Source organism: Muntiacus reevesi, chromosome X (assembly GCF_963930625.1).
Source record: "Muntiacus reevesi chromosome X, mMunRee1.1, whole genome shotgun sequence".
Lineage (NCBI taxonomy): Eukaryota > Metazoa > Chordata > Mammalia > Artiodactyla > Cervidae > Muntiacus > Muntiacus reevesi.
Window position 1 is genome coordinate 67678849 of NC_089271.1, and position 18054 is coordinate 67696902.

General features: G+C 35.2%; 1 protein-coding gene across 1 annotated transcript in view; it reads right to left on the reverse strand.

Moving 5' to 3' along the window:
* ABCB7 (ATP binding cassette subfamily B member 7) overlaps nt 1-18054 on the reverse strand; it is a 143167-nt gene that overhangs the window by 8383 nt on the left and 116730 nt on the right. Inside the window, exons 9-15 of the mRNA XM_065915787.1 lie at nt 17096-17270; nt 16014-16171; nt 15285-15448; nt 15001-15130; nt 12025-12196; nt 9657-9760; nt 661-768 (exon numbers count right to left, since the gene is read on the reverse strand). Coding sequence (XP_065771859.1) covers nt 661-768; nt 9657-9760; nt 12025-12196; nt 15001-15130; nt 15285-15448; nt 16014-16171; nt 17096-17270 — 1011 coding nt within the window. The remainder of the gene's footprint in view (nt 1-660; nt 769-9656; nt 9761-12024; nt 12197-15000; nt 15131-15284; nt 15449-16013; nt 16172-17095; nt 17271-18054) is intronic.

Consider the following 18054-nt stretch of genomic DNA (forward strand, 5'->3'; position numbering starts at 1 on the left):
TGAAGTGGCCAAAGTACTGGAGTTTCAGCTTCAGCATCAGTCCTTCTTAGGAACTTCTAATAAGAATACTATTCTGTTGTTGGGGGATGGGCCCCAACACCTAACCTCTAAAGATAACTGAAAAAAAATTTTAAAAACAAACAACAGCAACAAAAGTAATCCCTAACTGAAAAATATGTAGTGTATCAACCAACCAAAGCATCTAAATAAACAGTGATTGACAGCTTACTGTACCAAAAGTTGGAATTTGAGAGCTATGACCCCTCTCTATTGAACCACCTTCCTATTGAACCACCTCTTGTGTCCTTCCTAGATGCTATACTAGATCTCTGACTGAACCTTACTAATACCTACTAACAGCCTGCTCTTCTATTGGTGACTCTGTTCTACAAGTAAAACTTAAGTATTAACAAATGTGATAAATAAAAATTCTCTGCATGTCTCAGCAAAAAAAAAGAATGAATTAATACAGTTTATTCATTTTTGTAAGTGGCATAGGTTGTTCCTATCAATGGAGATAAAAATGGAATCCTATCAGGATACAATCTTATTCAAAGAACACAAATTCTAAAAATTTCTTTAGAAACAATGTAAGTTGCTTGTGTTTGCAACAATTTCTAATGTACTTCAAACATTAAACTTTAAAGTTAAATGTCTTACCTGGTTCAAGACAATAATTTCATCTGCATCAACCACTGTTGACAATCTGTGTGCAATGAAAATAGAAGTTCTATGTTTCACTGCATCCCTCATGGCACCAAGAATAGTCTGCAAGTTTGACAACAAGAACAGTAAGGGGGGAGATTTATCTATTAGGTAAATGTAAATCAAAATAACCGTATTATTTCTTAAAAGAACATATAAAATGCCAGTTAATTTTGTTATATAAACTTTATACCACTACCAAATATTGTACCCAATCTAATAGTTACGAACAAGAGAACAAATCAATCAAAGAGAGAAGGCAAACATGACCACATTATCATGGAAAAAGCTAGCTTTAAGATAGGCAACCACTTCTTTAAATTAGCTTTAAGGTGGATATTTCCCAAACTTAAAAACAAACAAATAAAATGAATCCACTGATGGCAGGAGAATAGCTAGGTATGATGTTTATCTGGCCAAAGAGAGCAAAAACAAAATAAGTAGGCAACCAAATGATATCATGCAGAGAAATTAAAAAAAATCAAGAAAATATAGAAGACTCAAAGAGCACAGGAATGTTTACTTTTCCTTAGTTCTAACTCAGAGGACAGAAAGATTGACAAGGACAACTGTTCATGTTTAACTTGAAGAAACTTCTTTTTCAGAAGTATTCTGACTTCTTGAGGTATTCTGGAAAATACACTTTTTTTGCTTACTGTTTATAAAATATAAGAGAGGGCTTCCCTGGTGGCTCAGTGGTAAAGAATCCACCTGCAAGGCAGGAGACACAGGTTTGACACCTGGGTTGGCATAATTCCTTGGAGAAGTAAATGGTAACCCACTCCAGAATTCTTGCCTGGGAAATTCCTTGGACAGAACAGCCTAGTGGGCTATAGTCCATGGGGTCACAAAAGAGACATGACTTAGCCACTAAACAAAAATAACAAAAAAGTAAGGCAGCTGTATATATATTCAGCTATACTTGGAAACTTGGGTCTAAGTACAATTAGCTAGATGGAAATAGCAATGTGGGGGATGGGGATAGGACCAATGTCTTCCTATAGGTATATCTAATCACTGTATTTATTAAAGGAATAAAAATACCCAGGAAAAGAAGACCTTAAACTTTACTATGGCAGACTGAAAATCAAGTGCAGACTGAAAATCTAAGAAAAACTATGATGCTTGAGGCATCATATCTTACACTCAAAAACTTAAACTGCCATCCTAATGATGCTCTGGACCTTTTTAAAAGGTCAATTCAAACTTACTAAATCTTCTGATAACTCATTCCCTCAGCAGGGGACTCTTTTCTGCTGGCAATTAATGGATTATGCTCCTTGAGATAATAAAGGTATGTGCCTCAAATAATGACTGTTGTGGGGACTCTGAATTTGCAATACATGTGGATGACACATTTTTAGATTTAAAGTTCTTATAAGCAGATTCCTAGTCTGCTCGTGAATGGGGTCTAATGCAGCTTAAGGTTCTCTTTAAATATAACAAATTGTCAGATTAGCTTAAGATGGCAGAGTAGAAAGACATGAGCTCACTCTTACACAAACACCAAAATCACAACCAACTACTGAACAACCAAAGGCAAAAAAAAAAAAAAAAAAAAAAAGCTTGAACCTAGCATAAAAGATACCCTACATCCAAAGGCAAAGACACAATAAGATGGTAGGAGGGGCACAACATGATAAAAATTATACCACAGAAGTTCTTCCACAGGAGTGAAAGTCCTAAGTTTCACATCAGACTTCCCAGCCTAGTTCCAAAGAGATGGGGAAAGCAGAAATGCCACTCTTGGAGGACAGACACAAGGTTGTGTGTGCACCAGGACCCAGTATAAAAAAGCAGTGACTTCACAAGATACTATGCAAGACCTATCTGTTAATACTAGAGGGTCTCCTGCAGAGGCAGGTGGCAGCTGTGGTTCACTATGGGGATAAAGACACTGGCAGTGCCATATCTGTGGAGTACTCATTGATGTGAGGCTACTAGGGAGCCACAATTAAACCCATCCCACCACAGACAGGTGGCTTCAAGTCTCCATGAGCATGGCACTGCCCACCAGAAGGACAAGACCCAGATCCACTCACCACAGGGCAGGAACCAGTCCCTCCCATCAGGAAGCCTACACAACTCCTTAGACAGCCGCATCCACCAGAGAGCAGAAAACAGAAGCAAGATGAACTACAATCCTGCAGCTGGCAGAATAGAGACTATAATCATAGAAAGTTGGATAAAATGAGATGTCCTAGATGAGAGAATAAGATAAAACCTCAGAAGAAAAACTAAGTGGAGACAGACACCTATTAGAAAAATAACTCAGAAATGATAGTGAAGATGATCCAAGATCCTGAGAAAAAAAAAAGACCAAAGATTGAGAAAATGCAAGAAAGGTTTAACAGAGACCTAAAGGAACAAAAGAACAGAGATGGACAATACAATAACTGAAATGAAAAATACATGGGAAAGAATCAACAGCAGAATAACTGAGGCAGAAGAAGAGATAAGTGACCAGAAAGACAGAATGGTAGAAATCACAGAATAAAGAAAAAAAAAAAAAAAGAAAGAAAAGAAGTCAGTCTAAGAGACTCCTGGGCCAATATTAAACATAACAACATTCACATTATAGGAGTCCCAGAAGGACAAGAGAGAAAAAGGACGTGAGAAAACATTCTGAAGAGACAATAGCTGAGAACTTCCCTGACATGGGAAAGGAAACAGTCATCCATGTCCAGGAAGCACAGGGAGTCCCAAGCAGGATAAACCAAGGAGGGATATACCAAAACACATAGTATTCAACTTGACAAAAATTAAAGACAAAAAAATACTAAAAGCAACAAAGGAAAAACAACAAATAACATACAAGGGAACTCTTTAAGGTTATCAGTTTATTTCTCAACAGAAACTCTGCAGGTCAGAAGGGATTGGCACAATATATTTAAAGCAATGAAAGGGAATAACCTACAACCAAGAATACTCTACCCAGCAAGGTTCTCATTCACATTTGATGGAGAAATCAAAAGCGTTGCAGAAAAGTTAAAGCTAAGAGAATTCAATATCACTAGACTGACTTTGCAACAATTACTTAAGTTACTTCTCTAAGCAGAAAAGAAAAGGCCACAAATAGAAACAGGAAAATTATGAATGGAAAAAACTCACTGGTAAAGGCAAATATACATTAAAGGAAGGAAACAGTCTACACAAAAATATGGTATCAAAGCCAGCAACTGTGAGGAGAGGAGAGCACAAATGCAGGGTATTGGGAACAAATTAGAATTAAAAGACCCGCAACTTAAAACAATCTTGCTAATATAAAGACTGCTTTATCAAAACTGGGCTTCCCTGGTGGCACAGCAATAAAGAATCCATCTGCAATGCAGGAGACACAAGAGACTCGGGCTCAATCCCTGGGTTGCAAAAATCCCCTGGAGAAGGAAATGGCAACCCACTCCAGTATTTCTGCCTGAAGAATCCCATGGACAGAGGAGTCTAGTGGGCAATGGTCCATGGGATCACAAAAAGTTGGATACGACTGATGTACCTGAGCATGACACATACCAAAACCTCATGGTAACTGCATACCACAAATCTAAAATATTAACAGATACACATACCAAAAAAAAAGGAATCCAAACACAACACTAAAGTTAGTCATCAATTCACAAGAGAACAAAAGAGGAAGAAGAGAAAAAATGACCTACAAAAAAAAAATCCGAAACAATCAAAACAGTGAACAAATGGCAATAAGGATATATATATATATATATACATTGATAATTACCTCAGATATGAATGGATTAAATGCTCCAACCAAATGACATAGACTGGCTGAATAGATACAAAAATAAGACCACTCTATATGCTGTTTATGAGAGACCAATTTTAGACCTAGGAACACATATGGACTGAAAGTGAGGGGATGGAAAAAGGTATTCCATGCAAATAAAAATCAAAAGATGGAGTAGCCATACTCCTATGAGAAGAAGCAGACTGTAAAATAAAGACTGTTACAAGAGACAAAGAAGGACACTACATAGTGATCAAGGAATCAATCCAAGAAGAATATATAATAATTATAAATATATATGGATCCCATATAGGAGCACCACAATACATAAGGCAAACACTAAGAGCCATAAAAAGGACAAATCAACAGTAACACAATAATAGTGGGGGGACTTTAACACCCCACTCTCTTCAGTGGACAGAACATCCAGACAGAAAATTAGTAAGAAAATACAAGCTTCAAGACAGACTTAACTGAGATTTACATGACATTCCATCTGAAAGCAGCAGCAAATACTTTCTTCTTAAGTGCACAAGGAACATTCTTCAGGATAGATCACATTTTGTGCCACAAAGCAAGCCTCAGTAAATTTAAGAAAACTGAAATCATATCAAGCATCTTTTCTGGTCACACTATGAGATTAGAAATCAATTACAAAAAGAAAAAAAAACCTGTAAAAAACAAAAACACCCAGAGGCTAAAATATATGTTACTAAATAACCAAGATGTCACTGAAGAAATCCAAAAGGAAACCAAACAATATCTAGAAACAAATGACAGTGAAGACATGATGACCCAAAACCTTTGGGATACAGCAAAAGCAGTTCAGAGAGAGAAGTTTACACAGCAATTCAATCCTACCTCAAGACACAAGAAAAATATCAAATAAACAACTTAACCTTATACCTAAAGCAACTAGAGAAAGAAGAACAAAAAACTATTAAGTAGTAGAAGGAAAGAAATCATAAAGATCAGAGCAGAAATAAATGAAATAGAAATGAAGAAAACAGTAACAAAGATCAATGAAACCAAAAGTTAGCTCTTTGAGTAGATCAACAAAATTGATAAACCTTTAGCCAGACTTATCAGGAAAAAAAGGAGAAGATTAGAATCAATAACATTAGAAATGAAAAAGAAGTTACAACACTACAGAAACACAAAGGATCATAAGAAACTACCACAAGCAACTATATGCCAATAAAATGGACAACATGGAAGAAATGGACAAATTCTTAGAAAAGTATAACCTTCCAAGACTGAACCAGGAAAAATAGAAAATATGAACAGACCAATCACAAGCACTGAAATTTAAACTGTGATTAAGCATATTCCAACAAACAAAAGCCCAGGGCCAGATGGCTTCACAGGCGAATTCTATCAAATATTTAGAGAAAACTTAATGTCAATCCTTCTCAAAATCTTCCAAAAAATCGCAGAGGGAGGAATACCCCCAAGCTCATTCTACAAGGCACCATCATCCTGATACCAAAACCAGACAAACATATCACAAAAAAAGAAAATTACAGGCCAATATAACTGATGAAAATACATCCATAAATTCCCAACAAAATACTAGCAAACCTAATCCAACAACATATTGAAAGAATCATACAACATGATCAAGTTGAATTTATCTCAGTGATTTAAGGATTCTTCAATATATGCAAATCAATCACTGTGATAAGCCATATTAACAAACTGAAGAATAAAAACCATATGGTCATCTCAATAGATGCAGATAAAGATTTTCACAAAATTCAACACCCATTTATGATTTAAAAAAAACTCTCCAGAAAATGAGCATAGAGGGAACATAACCTCAACACAATAAATATGACAAACCCAGAGCAAACATCATTCTCAATGGTGAAAAACTGAAAGCATTTCTGTCAAGATCAGGAATAAGACAAAGGTGCCCACATTCACCATTATTATTCATAATTACTGAATTATTCCATTATTTGGAAGTCCAAGTCATGGCAATCAGAGAAGAAAAATAAAAGGAATCCAAATGGGAAAAGAAGTAAAACTGTCACTGTTTGCAGATAACATGATTCTATACATTGAAAATCCTAAAGATGCAATCAGAAAACTACTAGAGCTAATCAATGAATTTAGTCAAGTTGCAGGATACAGAAATCTCTTGCATTCCCATATACTAACAACAAAAGATCAGAAAAAGAAATTAAGGTGACAATCCCATTTACCACTGCAAAAAAAAAGAATACCTAGGAATAAACATACCTAAGAAGGCAAAAGACCTATACACAGAAAACTATAATGATGAAGGAAATCAAAGATGACAAAAACAGATGGAGAGATATCAAGTTCTTGGATTGAAAGAATATTTTCAAAATGATTATACTACCCAAGGAAATCTAGAGATTCAGTGCAAGCCCTATGAAATTATCAATGGCATTTTTCATAGAATTAGACAAAAAAAATCTTAAAATTTGTATGGAGCCATAAAAAACCCTGAATAGACTAAGATAACTTGATAAAGAAAAACGGAGGTGGAGGAACTGGGCTCCCTGGCTTCAGACTATACTACAAAGCTACAGTCATCAAAACAGTTATGGTACTGGCACAAAAACAGAAATATAGACCAATGGAATAAGACAGAGAACCCAGAGATAAACCCATGCATCTATGGGTACCTTATTTTTGACAAAGGAGGCAAGAATATACAATGGGGCAAAGATAGCCTCTTCAATAAGTGGTCCTGGGAAAATTGGACAGCTATATGTAAAATAATGAAATTAGAACATTCTTTAACACCATACATAAAAATAAACTCAAAATGGATTAAAGATCCAAATTTAAGATCAGATACTATAAAACTCTTACAGGAAAATATAAGCAGAACATGCTTACACAAATTGCAGCAATCTCTCTTTTGATCCATCTCACAGAGTAATAGAAATAAAAACAAAAGTAAATGAAACCTGACTAAACACAAAAGCTTTTGCACAACAAAGGAAACCATAAACAAAATGAAAAGACAACCCACAGAAGAGAGAAAATATTTGCAAATGATATTACTGACAAGGAATTAGTCTCCAAAATTTACAAACAGCTCATGCAGCTCAATATCAAAAACAAACAACTGAATCAAAAAATGGACAGAAGACATAGAGAAATTTCTACAAAGGAGACACACTGATGGCCAAGAGGCACATGAAAAGATGCTTGACATCACTAATTATGCAAATCAAAACTACAATGAGGTATCACCTCACAATAGTTAGAATGGCCATCATCAAAAAGTCTAGAAACAATAAATGCTGGAGAGGGTGTGATGAAAGGAGAATTTTCCTACACTGCTGGTAGGAATGTAAAACGGTATAGCCACTATGGTCAACAGTATAGAGGTTCCCTCAAAGCCTAAAAACAGAGCTACAATATTATCCAGCCATCTCACTCCGTCTTATAATCTGGAAAATAAAATGGTTCAAAAGGATATATGCACCCCAGTGTTCATTATGGCACTGCTTACACAACAGTCATGGCCTGAAGCAGCCTAAATGTCTATTGACAGATGAATGGATAAAGAAGATATGGTATATGTACATAATGGAATATCATTCAGCCACTAAAAAGAATGAAATAATGCCATTTTCAGCAACGTGGATGAACCTGAAGATTATCATACTAAGTGAAGTAAGTCAGAAAAAGATAAACATCATATGATATTTATATGCAGAATGGGGGTAGGGTTAGATTGGGAGTTTGGGATTGACATGTACACAATGCTATATTTAAAATAAAATGTCAGATGTCCCTGGTGGTACAGTAGATACGAATTTGCCTGCCAATGCAGGAGACATTGGTTTGATCCCTGGTCCAGGAAGATTTCACATGCCATGGAGCAACTGAGCCTGTGCACTACAACTACTGAGCCTGCATGCCACAAGTACTGAGCTCTAGGGCCTGTGAGCTGCAATTACCGAGCCCATGTGTCTAGAGCCTATGCTCCACAATAAGAGAAGCCCAAGCACCACACTGAAGAGCAGCCCCTGCTTGCCACAACTAGTGAAAGCCTGCACATCACAACAAAGACCCAGTGCAGCCAAAAATAAATAATTTTTAGAAAAGTCATTCCATTAAAAAATATATAAATAAGATTTCAAATTTTTTTTTCTTCTTTTTATTTTTCAGTGGGTTTTGTCATACATTGATATGAATCAGCCATAGAGTTACACGTATTCCCCATCCCGGTCCCCCATCCCACCTCGCAGTGCTCAGGCCTGGTGGGCTGTGAAGATTTCAAATATTTTAAAATAAATAAATAGAACAAATCCTCATGCTAAACAACTGACCTGGAAACTAAGTTGTTTTAAACATATGGTAGAACAACTAGTATCCCCCAAACCTTAACTCCATATGCAAATATCAATATATGTCATACATGTTGTGAAGCTGAATTCAGCCCTATCCTTCAACAACATGGTTTTACTATATATTCAAGTAAAATGTAGATGAATGGAGGCAACTGACAAATTACATCACTCTTATCTTCAGTGCTTGGAGAAGGAAATGGCAGCCCTCTCCAATATTCTTCCCTGGGAAATCCCATGGACACAATCTTCAGTTCTAGATTAAGGGGATTCATTTATGATATTATGACTGCCGTCAAGTCTTTAGTTTAATACAAAAATGTTATGAAGTCTACTGTGGCTTCTGGGTAGTACCATGACATTAATTTCATAACATCTTAGAGCTTCACAATACTTGTTGTAAAATGAACATAAATCGATACCAGCACCGTAGCACGATACTTGTTGTAAAATGAACATGAATTGATATCAGCACTGTAGTCTGTGTGTGCCAAGTTTGCACCTTAGTGAGCTGCTCCATGATAAGTGAAAGCTTTTCTGGTATGTACTGTGTCAGAACCATTTACATGACTTGTTTCAATGTGTGTTATGTGGCTGATTAGGTGATTCCCAGAGCTTTGGAAGATGCAAGCATTATACAATAAGAACAAAAGGTGCCACATAGTTTCAAAAGGAGATATATTTGCAAACAGGCTTAAAATATGTGATAATCTGGCATTCTTACTATCAACACTTCCTTTATTGGAGAAAAGGGCTAAGCACCTCCTTTTGAAGCTCATTCAAAAAGCGAAAGAATGTAGCTATTTACTGAAATTTCCATGGAAAAAAGTTAAGCAATGAGAATTGAAGAGTTTTATGTTTTCACCATCATTTACCTCTTCAGTAATTGAATCTAAAGATGAAGTAGCTTCATCATACAGAATGACTGGGGGGTTCTTCAAAATGGCTCTTGCAATTGCTACTCTTTGCTTTTCTCCTCCTGGTAAAGAAAATTTTAACAGAGTATAACATAAAGACATATTTTATATTTCTAGTATTTTTCCATTAATCATAACCACCAAGTAATACCTTCAATATTTACTTTTACTCTTGATTATTCATTTTACTCATTTTTAAGAGTCTATGTTCAGGGACTTCCCTGATGGTCCAGTGGTTAAGACTCCATCCTTCCAATGCAGGGGGCACGGGTTCAATCCCTGGTCAGGGAACTAAGATCCCACATGCTGTGAGTGCAGCAATTAAAAAAAAAAAAGTCTATGTTCATATATAATATTCCTTGACAAACTATATTCCCTGGAACATTAATGTAATTCTGGATTCTGACTTCATGGCAGGCAAAAAGAACAAAGAGGGGAGGTGACAATTTCAATTCTATAATTACTTCTCTCACCAAAAATATGCTCATGACATACATTATTTTATATGTACTTTATATTACTTCCCAACGAACAGTGACTTCAGATAGAAAAATTCCAATATGACAGAATCCACAAAGCCAAAAACAAATTCAATATATGAAGTCTGAAAACCTGAAGACATGAAACTATGACTATCTAAATTTAATTCTTAATATAACAAAGTACCATTCAGCCAGTATTCTGAAAGACTTTCTTTTTTTACAGAAAGCTATTATTTTCACAGCACTCTTTCAATGTTAAGGCCGTATCCTAGGACCTCTTATTTCACCTTAGTTCTTTGCTATAGGGCTCTAGCATAGCAGAATTTTAAAACAGAAAGAATACAGAGGCCCAGAAAAGTTAAGTGACTTGCTCGAGGTCACAGAGCAAGTTCTGGCAGAATCTGAACAAGACTTGACTAATTCCCAGTCCAATGTTTTTTCTTTCACAATGTACGAACCCACAATTACTCCTAAATATACTCTGAAGAAAATAAAGAAACCTTTCTTTCTTCATTGGAACTCTCATAGGTCTAAGGCCATCAATCTTACATAAAACTTTGGTTGGAAGTATAAAAGATTCCCTGGTGGCTCAGACAGTAAAGAATTTGCCTGTGATACAGGAGACCAGGGTTTGATCCCTGAGTCAGGAAGATCCCCTGGAGAAGTGAATGGCTACCCACTCCAGTATTCTTGCAAGCTGCTTGCACACAGAATGTACCTAGTCAATGTTGTGATGCCAGTTTATCATGAGAAATAAGATTCATTAAAATTCATGTGGATATTCTTCATTCTCTTTTTCTTACCCTCATCCCTAATCTATAAATCTCTCCCCGAAACTAAGCTAGAATGAAGAGTAAATGCAAAGAGTGTAGCATGTTTATATGAGTTACATCAATACTTTCAGGCACTAGATATTATCATACTTTCAGAATTCAAATAATTCAGGGCAAAGAAACATTTTTATGAATCCTCAAGAAAATTCATTTTAGGATAATCCATTATAAAACTTAATAATCATCTCATAATTAAACACTTAAAATGAAGAAGCCCTAAAATTTACTTGGCCACTGAACAAACAAAGACAGGAAAATGAAGCTGGCTATAAGGAAGCATACCAAGTATAAGGAAGTCTAAAGTATCAAAAATATCCCATAATAATCTAAGAAATTATGAGGAGATACACTGTGCTATGCTTAGTCGCTCGGTCGTGTCCGACTCTTTGCAACCCCATGGGCTGTAGCATGCCAGGCTCCTCTGTCCATGGGGGTTCTCCTTGCAAGAATACTGGAGTGGGTTGCCATGCCCTCCTCCATGATCTTCCCAACTCAGGGATCAAATCCAGGTCTCCCACATTGCAGGCAGATTCTTTACCATCTTAGCCACCAGGGAAGCCCATGAACACTGGAGTGGGCAGGGAATTGAACTGGGGTCTCCTGCATTGCAGGAACATTCTTTACCAGCTGAGCTATGAGAAGATACACTATTTACTATCAAATTACTTGTCTTTACTCTTCTTTCCAATGTGAATAATGATCTTGGCTTTCCTTTAAGATAATAAGTTAACACTGATCTCACCATATATCAGTAACTTACTATTAAGCACTTACAGTGTTTGCAGCTGTGAGTGAAAAAAAAAAGAGACCTGCATGATTTTGTAACAGTTACTTCTAGCATGTTGAACTGTTTATTTACAGTGATAGACAGGAAACTGGGAACTTTGCCAAAAGAGACTAGATAAGCATTAGGTTTGTACTCTGTCATTACATTTTCTAGTAAATGGTTCTGACAAATTAAAGTTTGAAGGGTGAATATAAGTGGGGGCCAGGTCTAAAATCTTTGATTACCTGAAAGCTTGAGTCCTCGTTCCCCTACTTGAGTGTTATATCCATGTGGCATTCGAAGAATTGCATCATGGAGTCCAGCTAATTTTGCCACTGCATATACTTCCTCAGGTGAAGCACTGATGTTTCCATATAAGAGGTTGTAGTAAATGGTATTATGGAAGAGGACAGCATCCTGGACCAGATTTATATATATACACACATAGATATGCATGTTTCATATTTTAAAAATTCAAACAATAGTAAAGACATAAAGAGTAAAATGTGATTAAAGGAGTCTTTTATTATTATCATCCTTCATGCCTGCTCCACTTCCCAGAGCTAATCACCGTGAACCATTTGTTGTGTATCATTCCAAACTTTTTCTGATACATTTATATGCTTAAACATACACCTTTTTCCCCCCACAACAAAAGTGGGGCCATACTGTATAAGTTGTTTTTTTCACTTAACACATTCTGGGGATTGTTCATGTCAATAACAGAAACATACCTCATTCTTTTTAACAGTTCTGTGATACTAAGGATGTATCATATTTATCTTATCCATTCCTATACTGATGGATATTAGTTAAAACTTTTGCTACTGTAAACAATGTTGAAATAAAATATCATTGTATAATGACTTATACATACCCATGTATTTCTATAAGAAGGATTCCTAGAAGCAGACTGATGGGTTACAAGCATACATTTACCCTTAACTGTCTTCCAAAAACGCTCCAACAGCATATACTCCAACCAACAATATATGAGGGTGCCAGGTCCCCATATCCTCAACAACCCTGGATATTAATAAGTTTTCATTGTTGCTACTTTTATGGGTAAAATGTGGTTTTTGCTTAAATTGGCATTTCTCTTATTACTAATGAAATTGAATATATTTTCATATATTAGTATCTCAGAAGCTTTTCAATTGGATTTAAAGCACAGAAAGCAAAGAATTTATGCATTATAGATATTTGGGGGGAGAAAGTTCACTGCAAGCATTCATTTGATATTTCAATTTATTCTGACATGGCACACTAAAGCTAATTTACTTAATGCGAGTATCTACCTACCACTTTTTAAGTATCCAATGGTTGTAAGGCAACAGTTAGTAAGATGAAACAAAATGATTCTATTGATTAACATTAACCAATGCACTCAATTAATTAAGATCTTCTTTAATATCATAATCAGCCCTAGAGTTACATATATTATTTCAAATCATATTTTAATAACTTTTACACCTACTACTAATATAAACTTTTCTTGTATGGAGGTGGTAGTTCAATCCAATGAGTTTAAAGTTCTGCAAAGAGAAAATACTTATTTTTAAATATTTTCTATTTAGAAAAAAAAATGCTAACTGGAAATGTTAAAAATACAAAATGTATGGTAAAATAAAAGTTAATTAAACAATACATAATCCCACCAACCAGCAATAACTACTATTAACATGTTGGTGTATTTTCTCCAATTTTTTTCTGTTACATGTATTTACTTAATATTATAAAATGGAGATATTACATTTTGTTTGGAAATTCTTTTTCAACAAACTTTGTATCTGAGTATTTTTCCATGGTATTCAATACTCTTTACAAACATGATATTTATATTGTTCCTAATTTCTGCTATTATAAACAAACTATAATGAACAGCTTAGCATATAAAAATCTGTTCACTTCTCTGTTTATTTCCTTACTAAAACTTCCTAGAGACAGAATTACTGTAATAAAGACTAAATATTTTTCAGACTCTTGTTATATACTGCCAATTTGCTCATCAGGAAAGCTGTATGCTTCCTCCAGCAAGAGACTGGCCATTTCACATAGCCTTACCCAAACTAGACATCATGAATTTTTAAATCTTTACTGGTCTGATAGGTGAAAAGTGGTATACCACTGCTGATTTAATCACTAAGATTTCTAATGAGGATGAGCATCTTTTCTTTCATTTATTGACCATGTATATTTTTCCTTAGTGAATAAAATGCTTTATTTTTCAAAATAATTCAACATATAGTCTACAAATCACCTAAATCAAAATCACCTAGGAGGCATGTTCGCAAATGCAGGTTTCTGAGGTTCATACTGCCCTCATAAACAGTGTGCGAAAGGGAGTTGGAATTTCAATAATCTCCCTAGGTGACTCATGCACTCCAAATTTGGGATTCTCAGTGAAAGGGAGGACAGGGCAGAGTGGCATGCGTCAGATCACTTGAGGACCTTTTACTAGCTACATAACATGGACAAAGAAGCCTGGCAGGCTACAGTCCATGGGGTCGCAAAGAGTTGAACACGACTTAGCAACTTAACCACCTATGCTACAACTAAGTCCCAGGTCTTTCTATTGGCTTTCAGCATCAGAAAAGCTTACAACCTATAAGGCTATCTCCTTATCTTCTCAGAGCTTACTCTGAACTTGTTTCACCCTACAGTCACTCAGCAAATACTTGTTAAATGCTCACTATGGGTCAGGCACTGTGCTTGGTACTTGGGGACAAGGCATACCAACTTGAAGTTGGCAGCCAAATTGCTTTATAATTTTTATAAATTTACTATGTCAAAAACTGCTCAAATAATAGTTTTCATTTACTGAACAGTTATGTGAGGGACATTGTACTTGGTGCTTTACACATATATCTCTAATCCATATTAATTCTGTCCTATAAGAAAAATGATATCTTTATTTTACAGATGAGGAAACTGAGGCCCATAACTATACAACATATAGGGGTTAAAGCTGGGCTTAGAATCCAGTTCTGACTCCAGTCTGAGTTCTTTCCTTAGTTTTCTTTCTAAGGCTTAAAAAAAATCTTCCCATCATGAAGATTTTTAAATTCATGCTTTTTGGTAACAGAATATGGCCTGTAGGGCCTAACGCTTCCAACTTAAATTAACATATACTGACTCCTTGGATCCAAATTATTCTAGTAAAAGATCCAGCAACTTAACAAATATTCCCCCAAATAGGTTTTTTTCCTTTTTTTAAATACCTGAGGTACCACTCCCACTGCCCTCCGAAGGCTTTCCAGGCTCACATCTTGTATATTTTGACCAGCAAGGTAAATGTTACCCTTTTGAGGCTCATAGAAGCGAAACAATAGCCTCACTATTGTGCTTTTCCTGAAATGGAAAACAAGGAAAGGTTATATAGCTCCAACTGGCATTAAGGAACCTCTATTTTAAACTACAGTAATCATTTTATTATGACAAAGAAAAAATATTACATTGGGAATCATCAATGATGCAAAATTTTATAAACAACTAAATTACCCACCCTGACCCACTACCTCCTACAATAGCCACTTTCTTTCCTGCAGGGACTTCAAAAGATATTCCATTAAGGACTTTCTGCCCCTCAATGTATTCAAAATGCACATTATCAAAGGCCACCGTAGCTGTCTGTGGTGTGATCTGAAGGGGAGATGCCATCGCTTTGTCCTAGCAGGGAATAAAAAAAAAAAAAAGCCACTTTATACACCGCCTAGAGTATTGCTATGCAGATAATTTTCTAATTCACAGAGATAAAAAGGAAAATAATGGGAAAGGAGAAAGTTTATAAGTGGAGTTAGACCACTTCTATGCATGCTTTTAAAGATCTGTTTTTTTCCTCACTGCTAAGGCAAAAATCCTGAATGCTCTGATTTCTGATCAATTTGTTTTGGGGAGGAAGAGAGATGGTGGGCAGGGGAGAAAGGAGGTTGAGATTATAAGGAGAGGCAATAACATTTTGTATCATTATTAGCAAAAGTAAATCAAGTGCAAATACAAATAATTGAAGTTAACAAAATTTAGTGTCTAGGTATAAAATTCTTTGCTAATGTTGTAAGGTTTCTAAACATAGAAGTAAAAGTTGTAACAGCCTTTTAATACAAATTATAGTCCCAGTTCCTGCAAAAGATAAATTAGTTTGCTAACATGGTGATATAAGACTGTTATCCCAGAATAATACCATTAAGGGATGATGCTTATATGCTTTAAAAAAGGTATTAAATACATTACTTACTTTAATTCGGGTGTCTACCTTGAGTAGAGTAAACAAGGTGTTCATATCTATAAGTGCTTGTCTAGTCTCTCTGTATACAGTTCCCAGAAAGTTAAGGGGTAATGAAAGCTGAAAAAGCAGTCCATTCACCATTACTAAATCTCCAACAGTAAGGGTACCTTAATATGCAGTTGGTAGAGAAAAAAAAATACTTTAGATGTCATGAACTTTCCAGTTTAAGATAAAGAAGTTTACAGTTTATTACTGTGGAATACAGTTCAAAACATACATAATCAGTAATGGTAAGGCTTACTCTAATTCCAAAACATTTTAACCCATGATTTAGGAATATAGGGAACTAAATATGTGCTAAGTGGAATGGGAAAAGCCTACCCATACACTACATATGATATATAAGAAAAAAGAATGGTTAAAAAAAACAGAAAGAATGGTTTAAAAATGCAGACTGAAATGGAAGGCTGAAAATCTTTCCTTTCTTCCTAAGATACTAGCATAATATAAAGTAGAATTTTTTAAAAGTATAAATTAAAACATTGGAGCAAATGGATACCATGATTGGGAATGATCAATCATATATTAAGGTCATAGTGAATGAAAGAATCCTAACTGAGCAAGCAAGTTACAGAAAAGAGGCAAGGATATTATTTATTTTTGAAATGTTTTACAAATGAACAGCCAATAGATAAAAGCGTTACTAGTAATTTTTTTGTAAGACTTTTCATGCTTTAGTCCTTTGTACTAAGCACTAAGTTAATTACATTTCTTTCCAGGTCCACAAGAGAAATTAGAAATATTAGATGCTAAAAAGTATGTTACTCCTAAAAGAATCAGATTGAAGCCCCACAAAGAGCAATCCCAATCAATGAGAAAATCAGTGCTAAATTTGTAGCATTAAACAAAAGAAAACAACATACCATCAAGAAAACATACTGTGATACAAAAATGAAAGTACTCCAAGGATGTTATAGTACCTTATTAAATATGCTTTATATTTAAGACTAAAATACATATTCCTTTCACTAATATTTATTTATAAAGGTGAAGTAAAACACTGACAAACATGAAAACCACAGATCTATTACCTGCCACAATTCCCTGACTGGCGAGTACCATTATGGCTGTTAAGCCAACACTGAAAATAGCACTTTGACCAAAGTTCAGCATAGCCAGAGTAGAGGTACTTTTCAATGAAGCAGCTTCATATGTCTTCAAAAATCCATCATATCTTTGTGCTTCATAATTTTCATTATTAAAATACTACAAAATACATAAAAATAGCAATTACATACAAGTATAATTGGAATCAGACTTTATCTATGGATACAATTTTGTATTGCACAGGAAATTTTAAAAACTGACTTTCACTACATTGGACTATGGTATGCCTGCAGTTTTCGACAATGGACAGTATTTTAAAAGTCCATAAAATTCATCCCCGAAATATTTAAAGAATGCCTAGTTAATTTAAATCCAGATCTATAAAAGCTGTCAAGGGACTTCCTTCACAAAGCCTTCCCTTGATCCCCTGAGACTCTCTGAATTCACAATTTCATTGCCCCCACCACATTATGCCTTTTTGTGTCATCACTTGCATACTTTAACTCTCCCAATGCTTAGCAAATTCTGGGAGGGCAAGAATTAAACAGCAATCACTGATTTTACTGCCCTCCTCATTACAAGACTTAGCATAGTGCTTTGCATACAAGAGGCATTCAGTAATATTTGTTAAATGGAAAAATGAACAAATAAATGAAAGAATTAGTGAAAAGCACTATGCTAGGCACTATGAAGGATAGAGAGTCAAATCTCAGTGTGCATTCTGAATCAAATGCTAACTATACTATCACTTATAAATTATTTATACCACTTATAAATTAATTTAGAAGGTAAAGTTCTACAAAAAATGAAGTAGAAAGAAAGGGCAATTCCTAAATAAAAGAAAAACAATAAAGTACTATTATTTCATCATACCAAGAGATCCTATCCTAATCTGCAGCTCTAACTTACAGCACCTATAATATTAAATGGCAGAACAAATCTT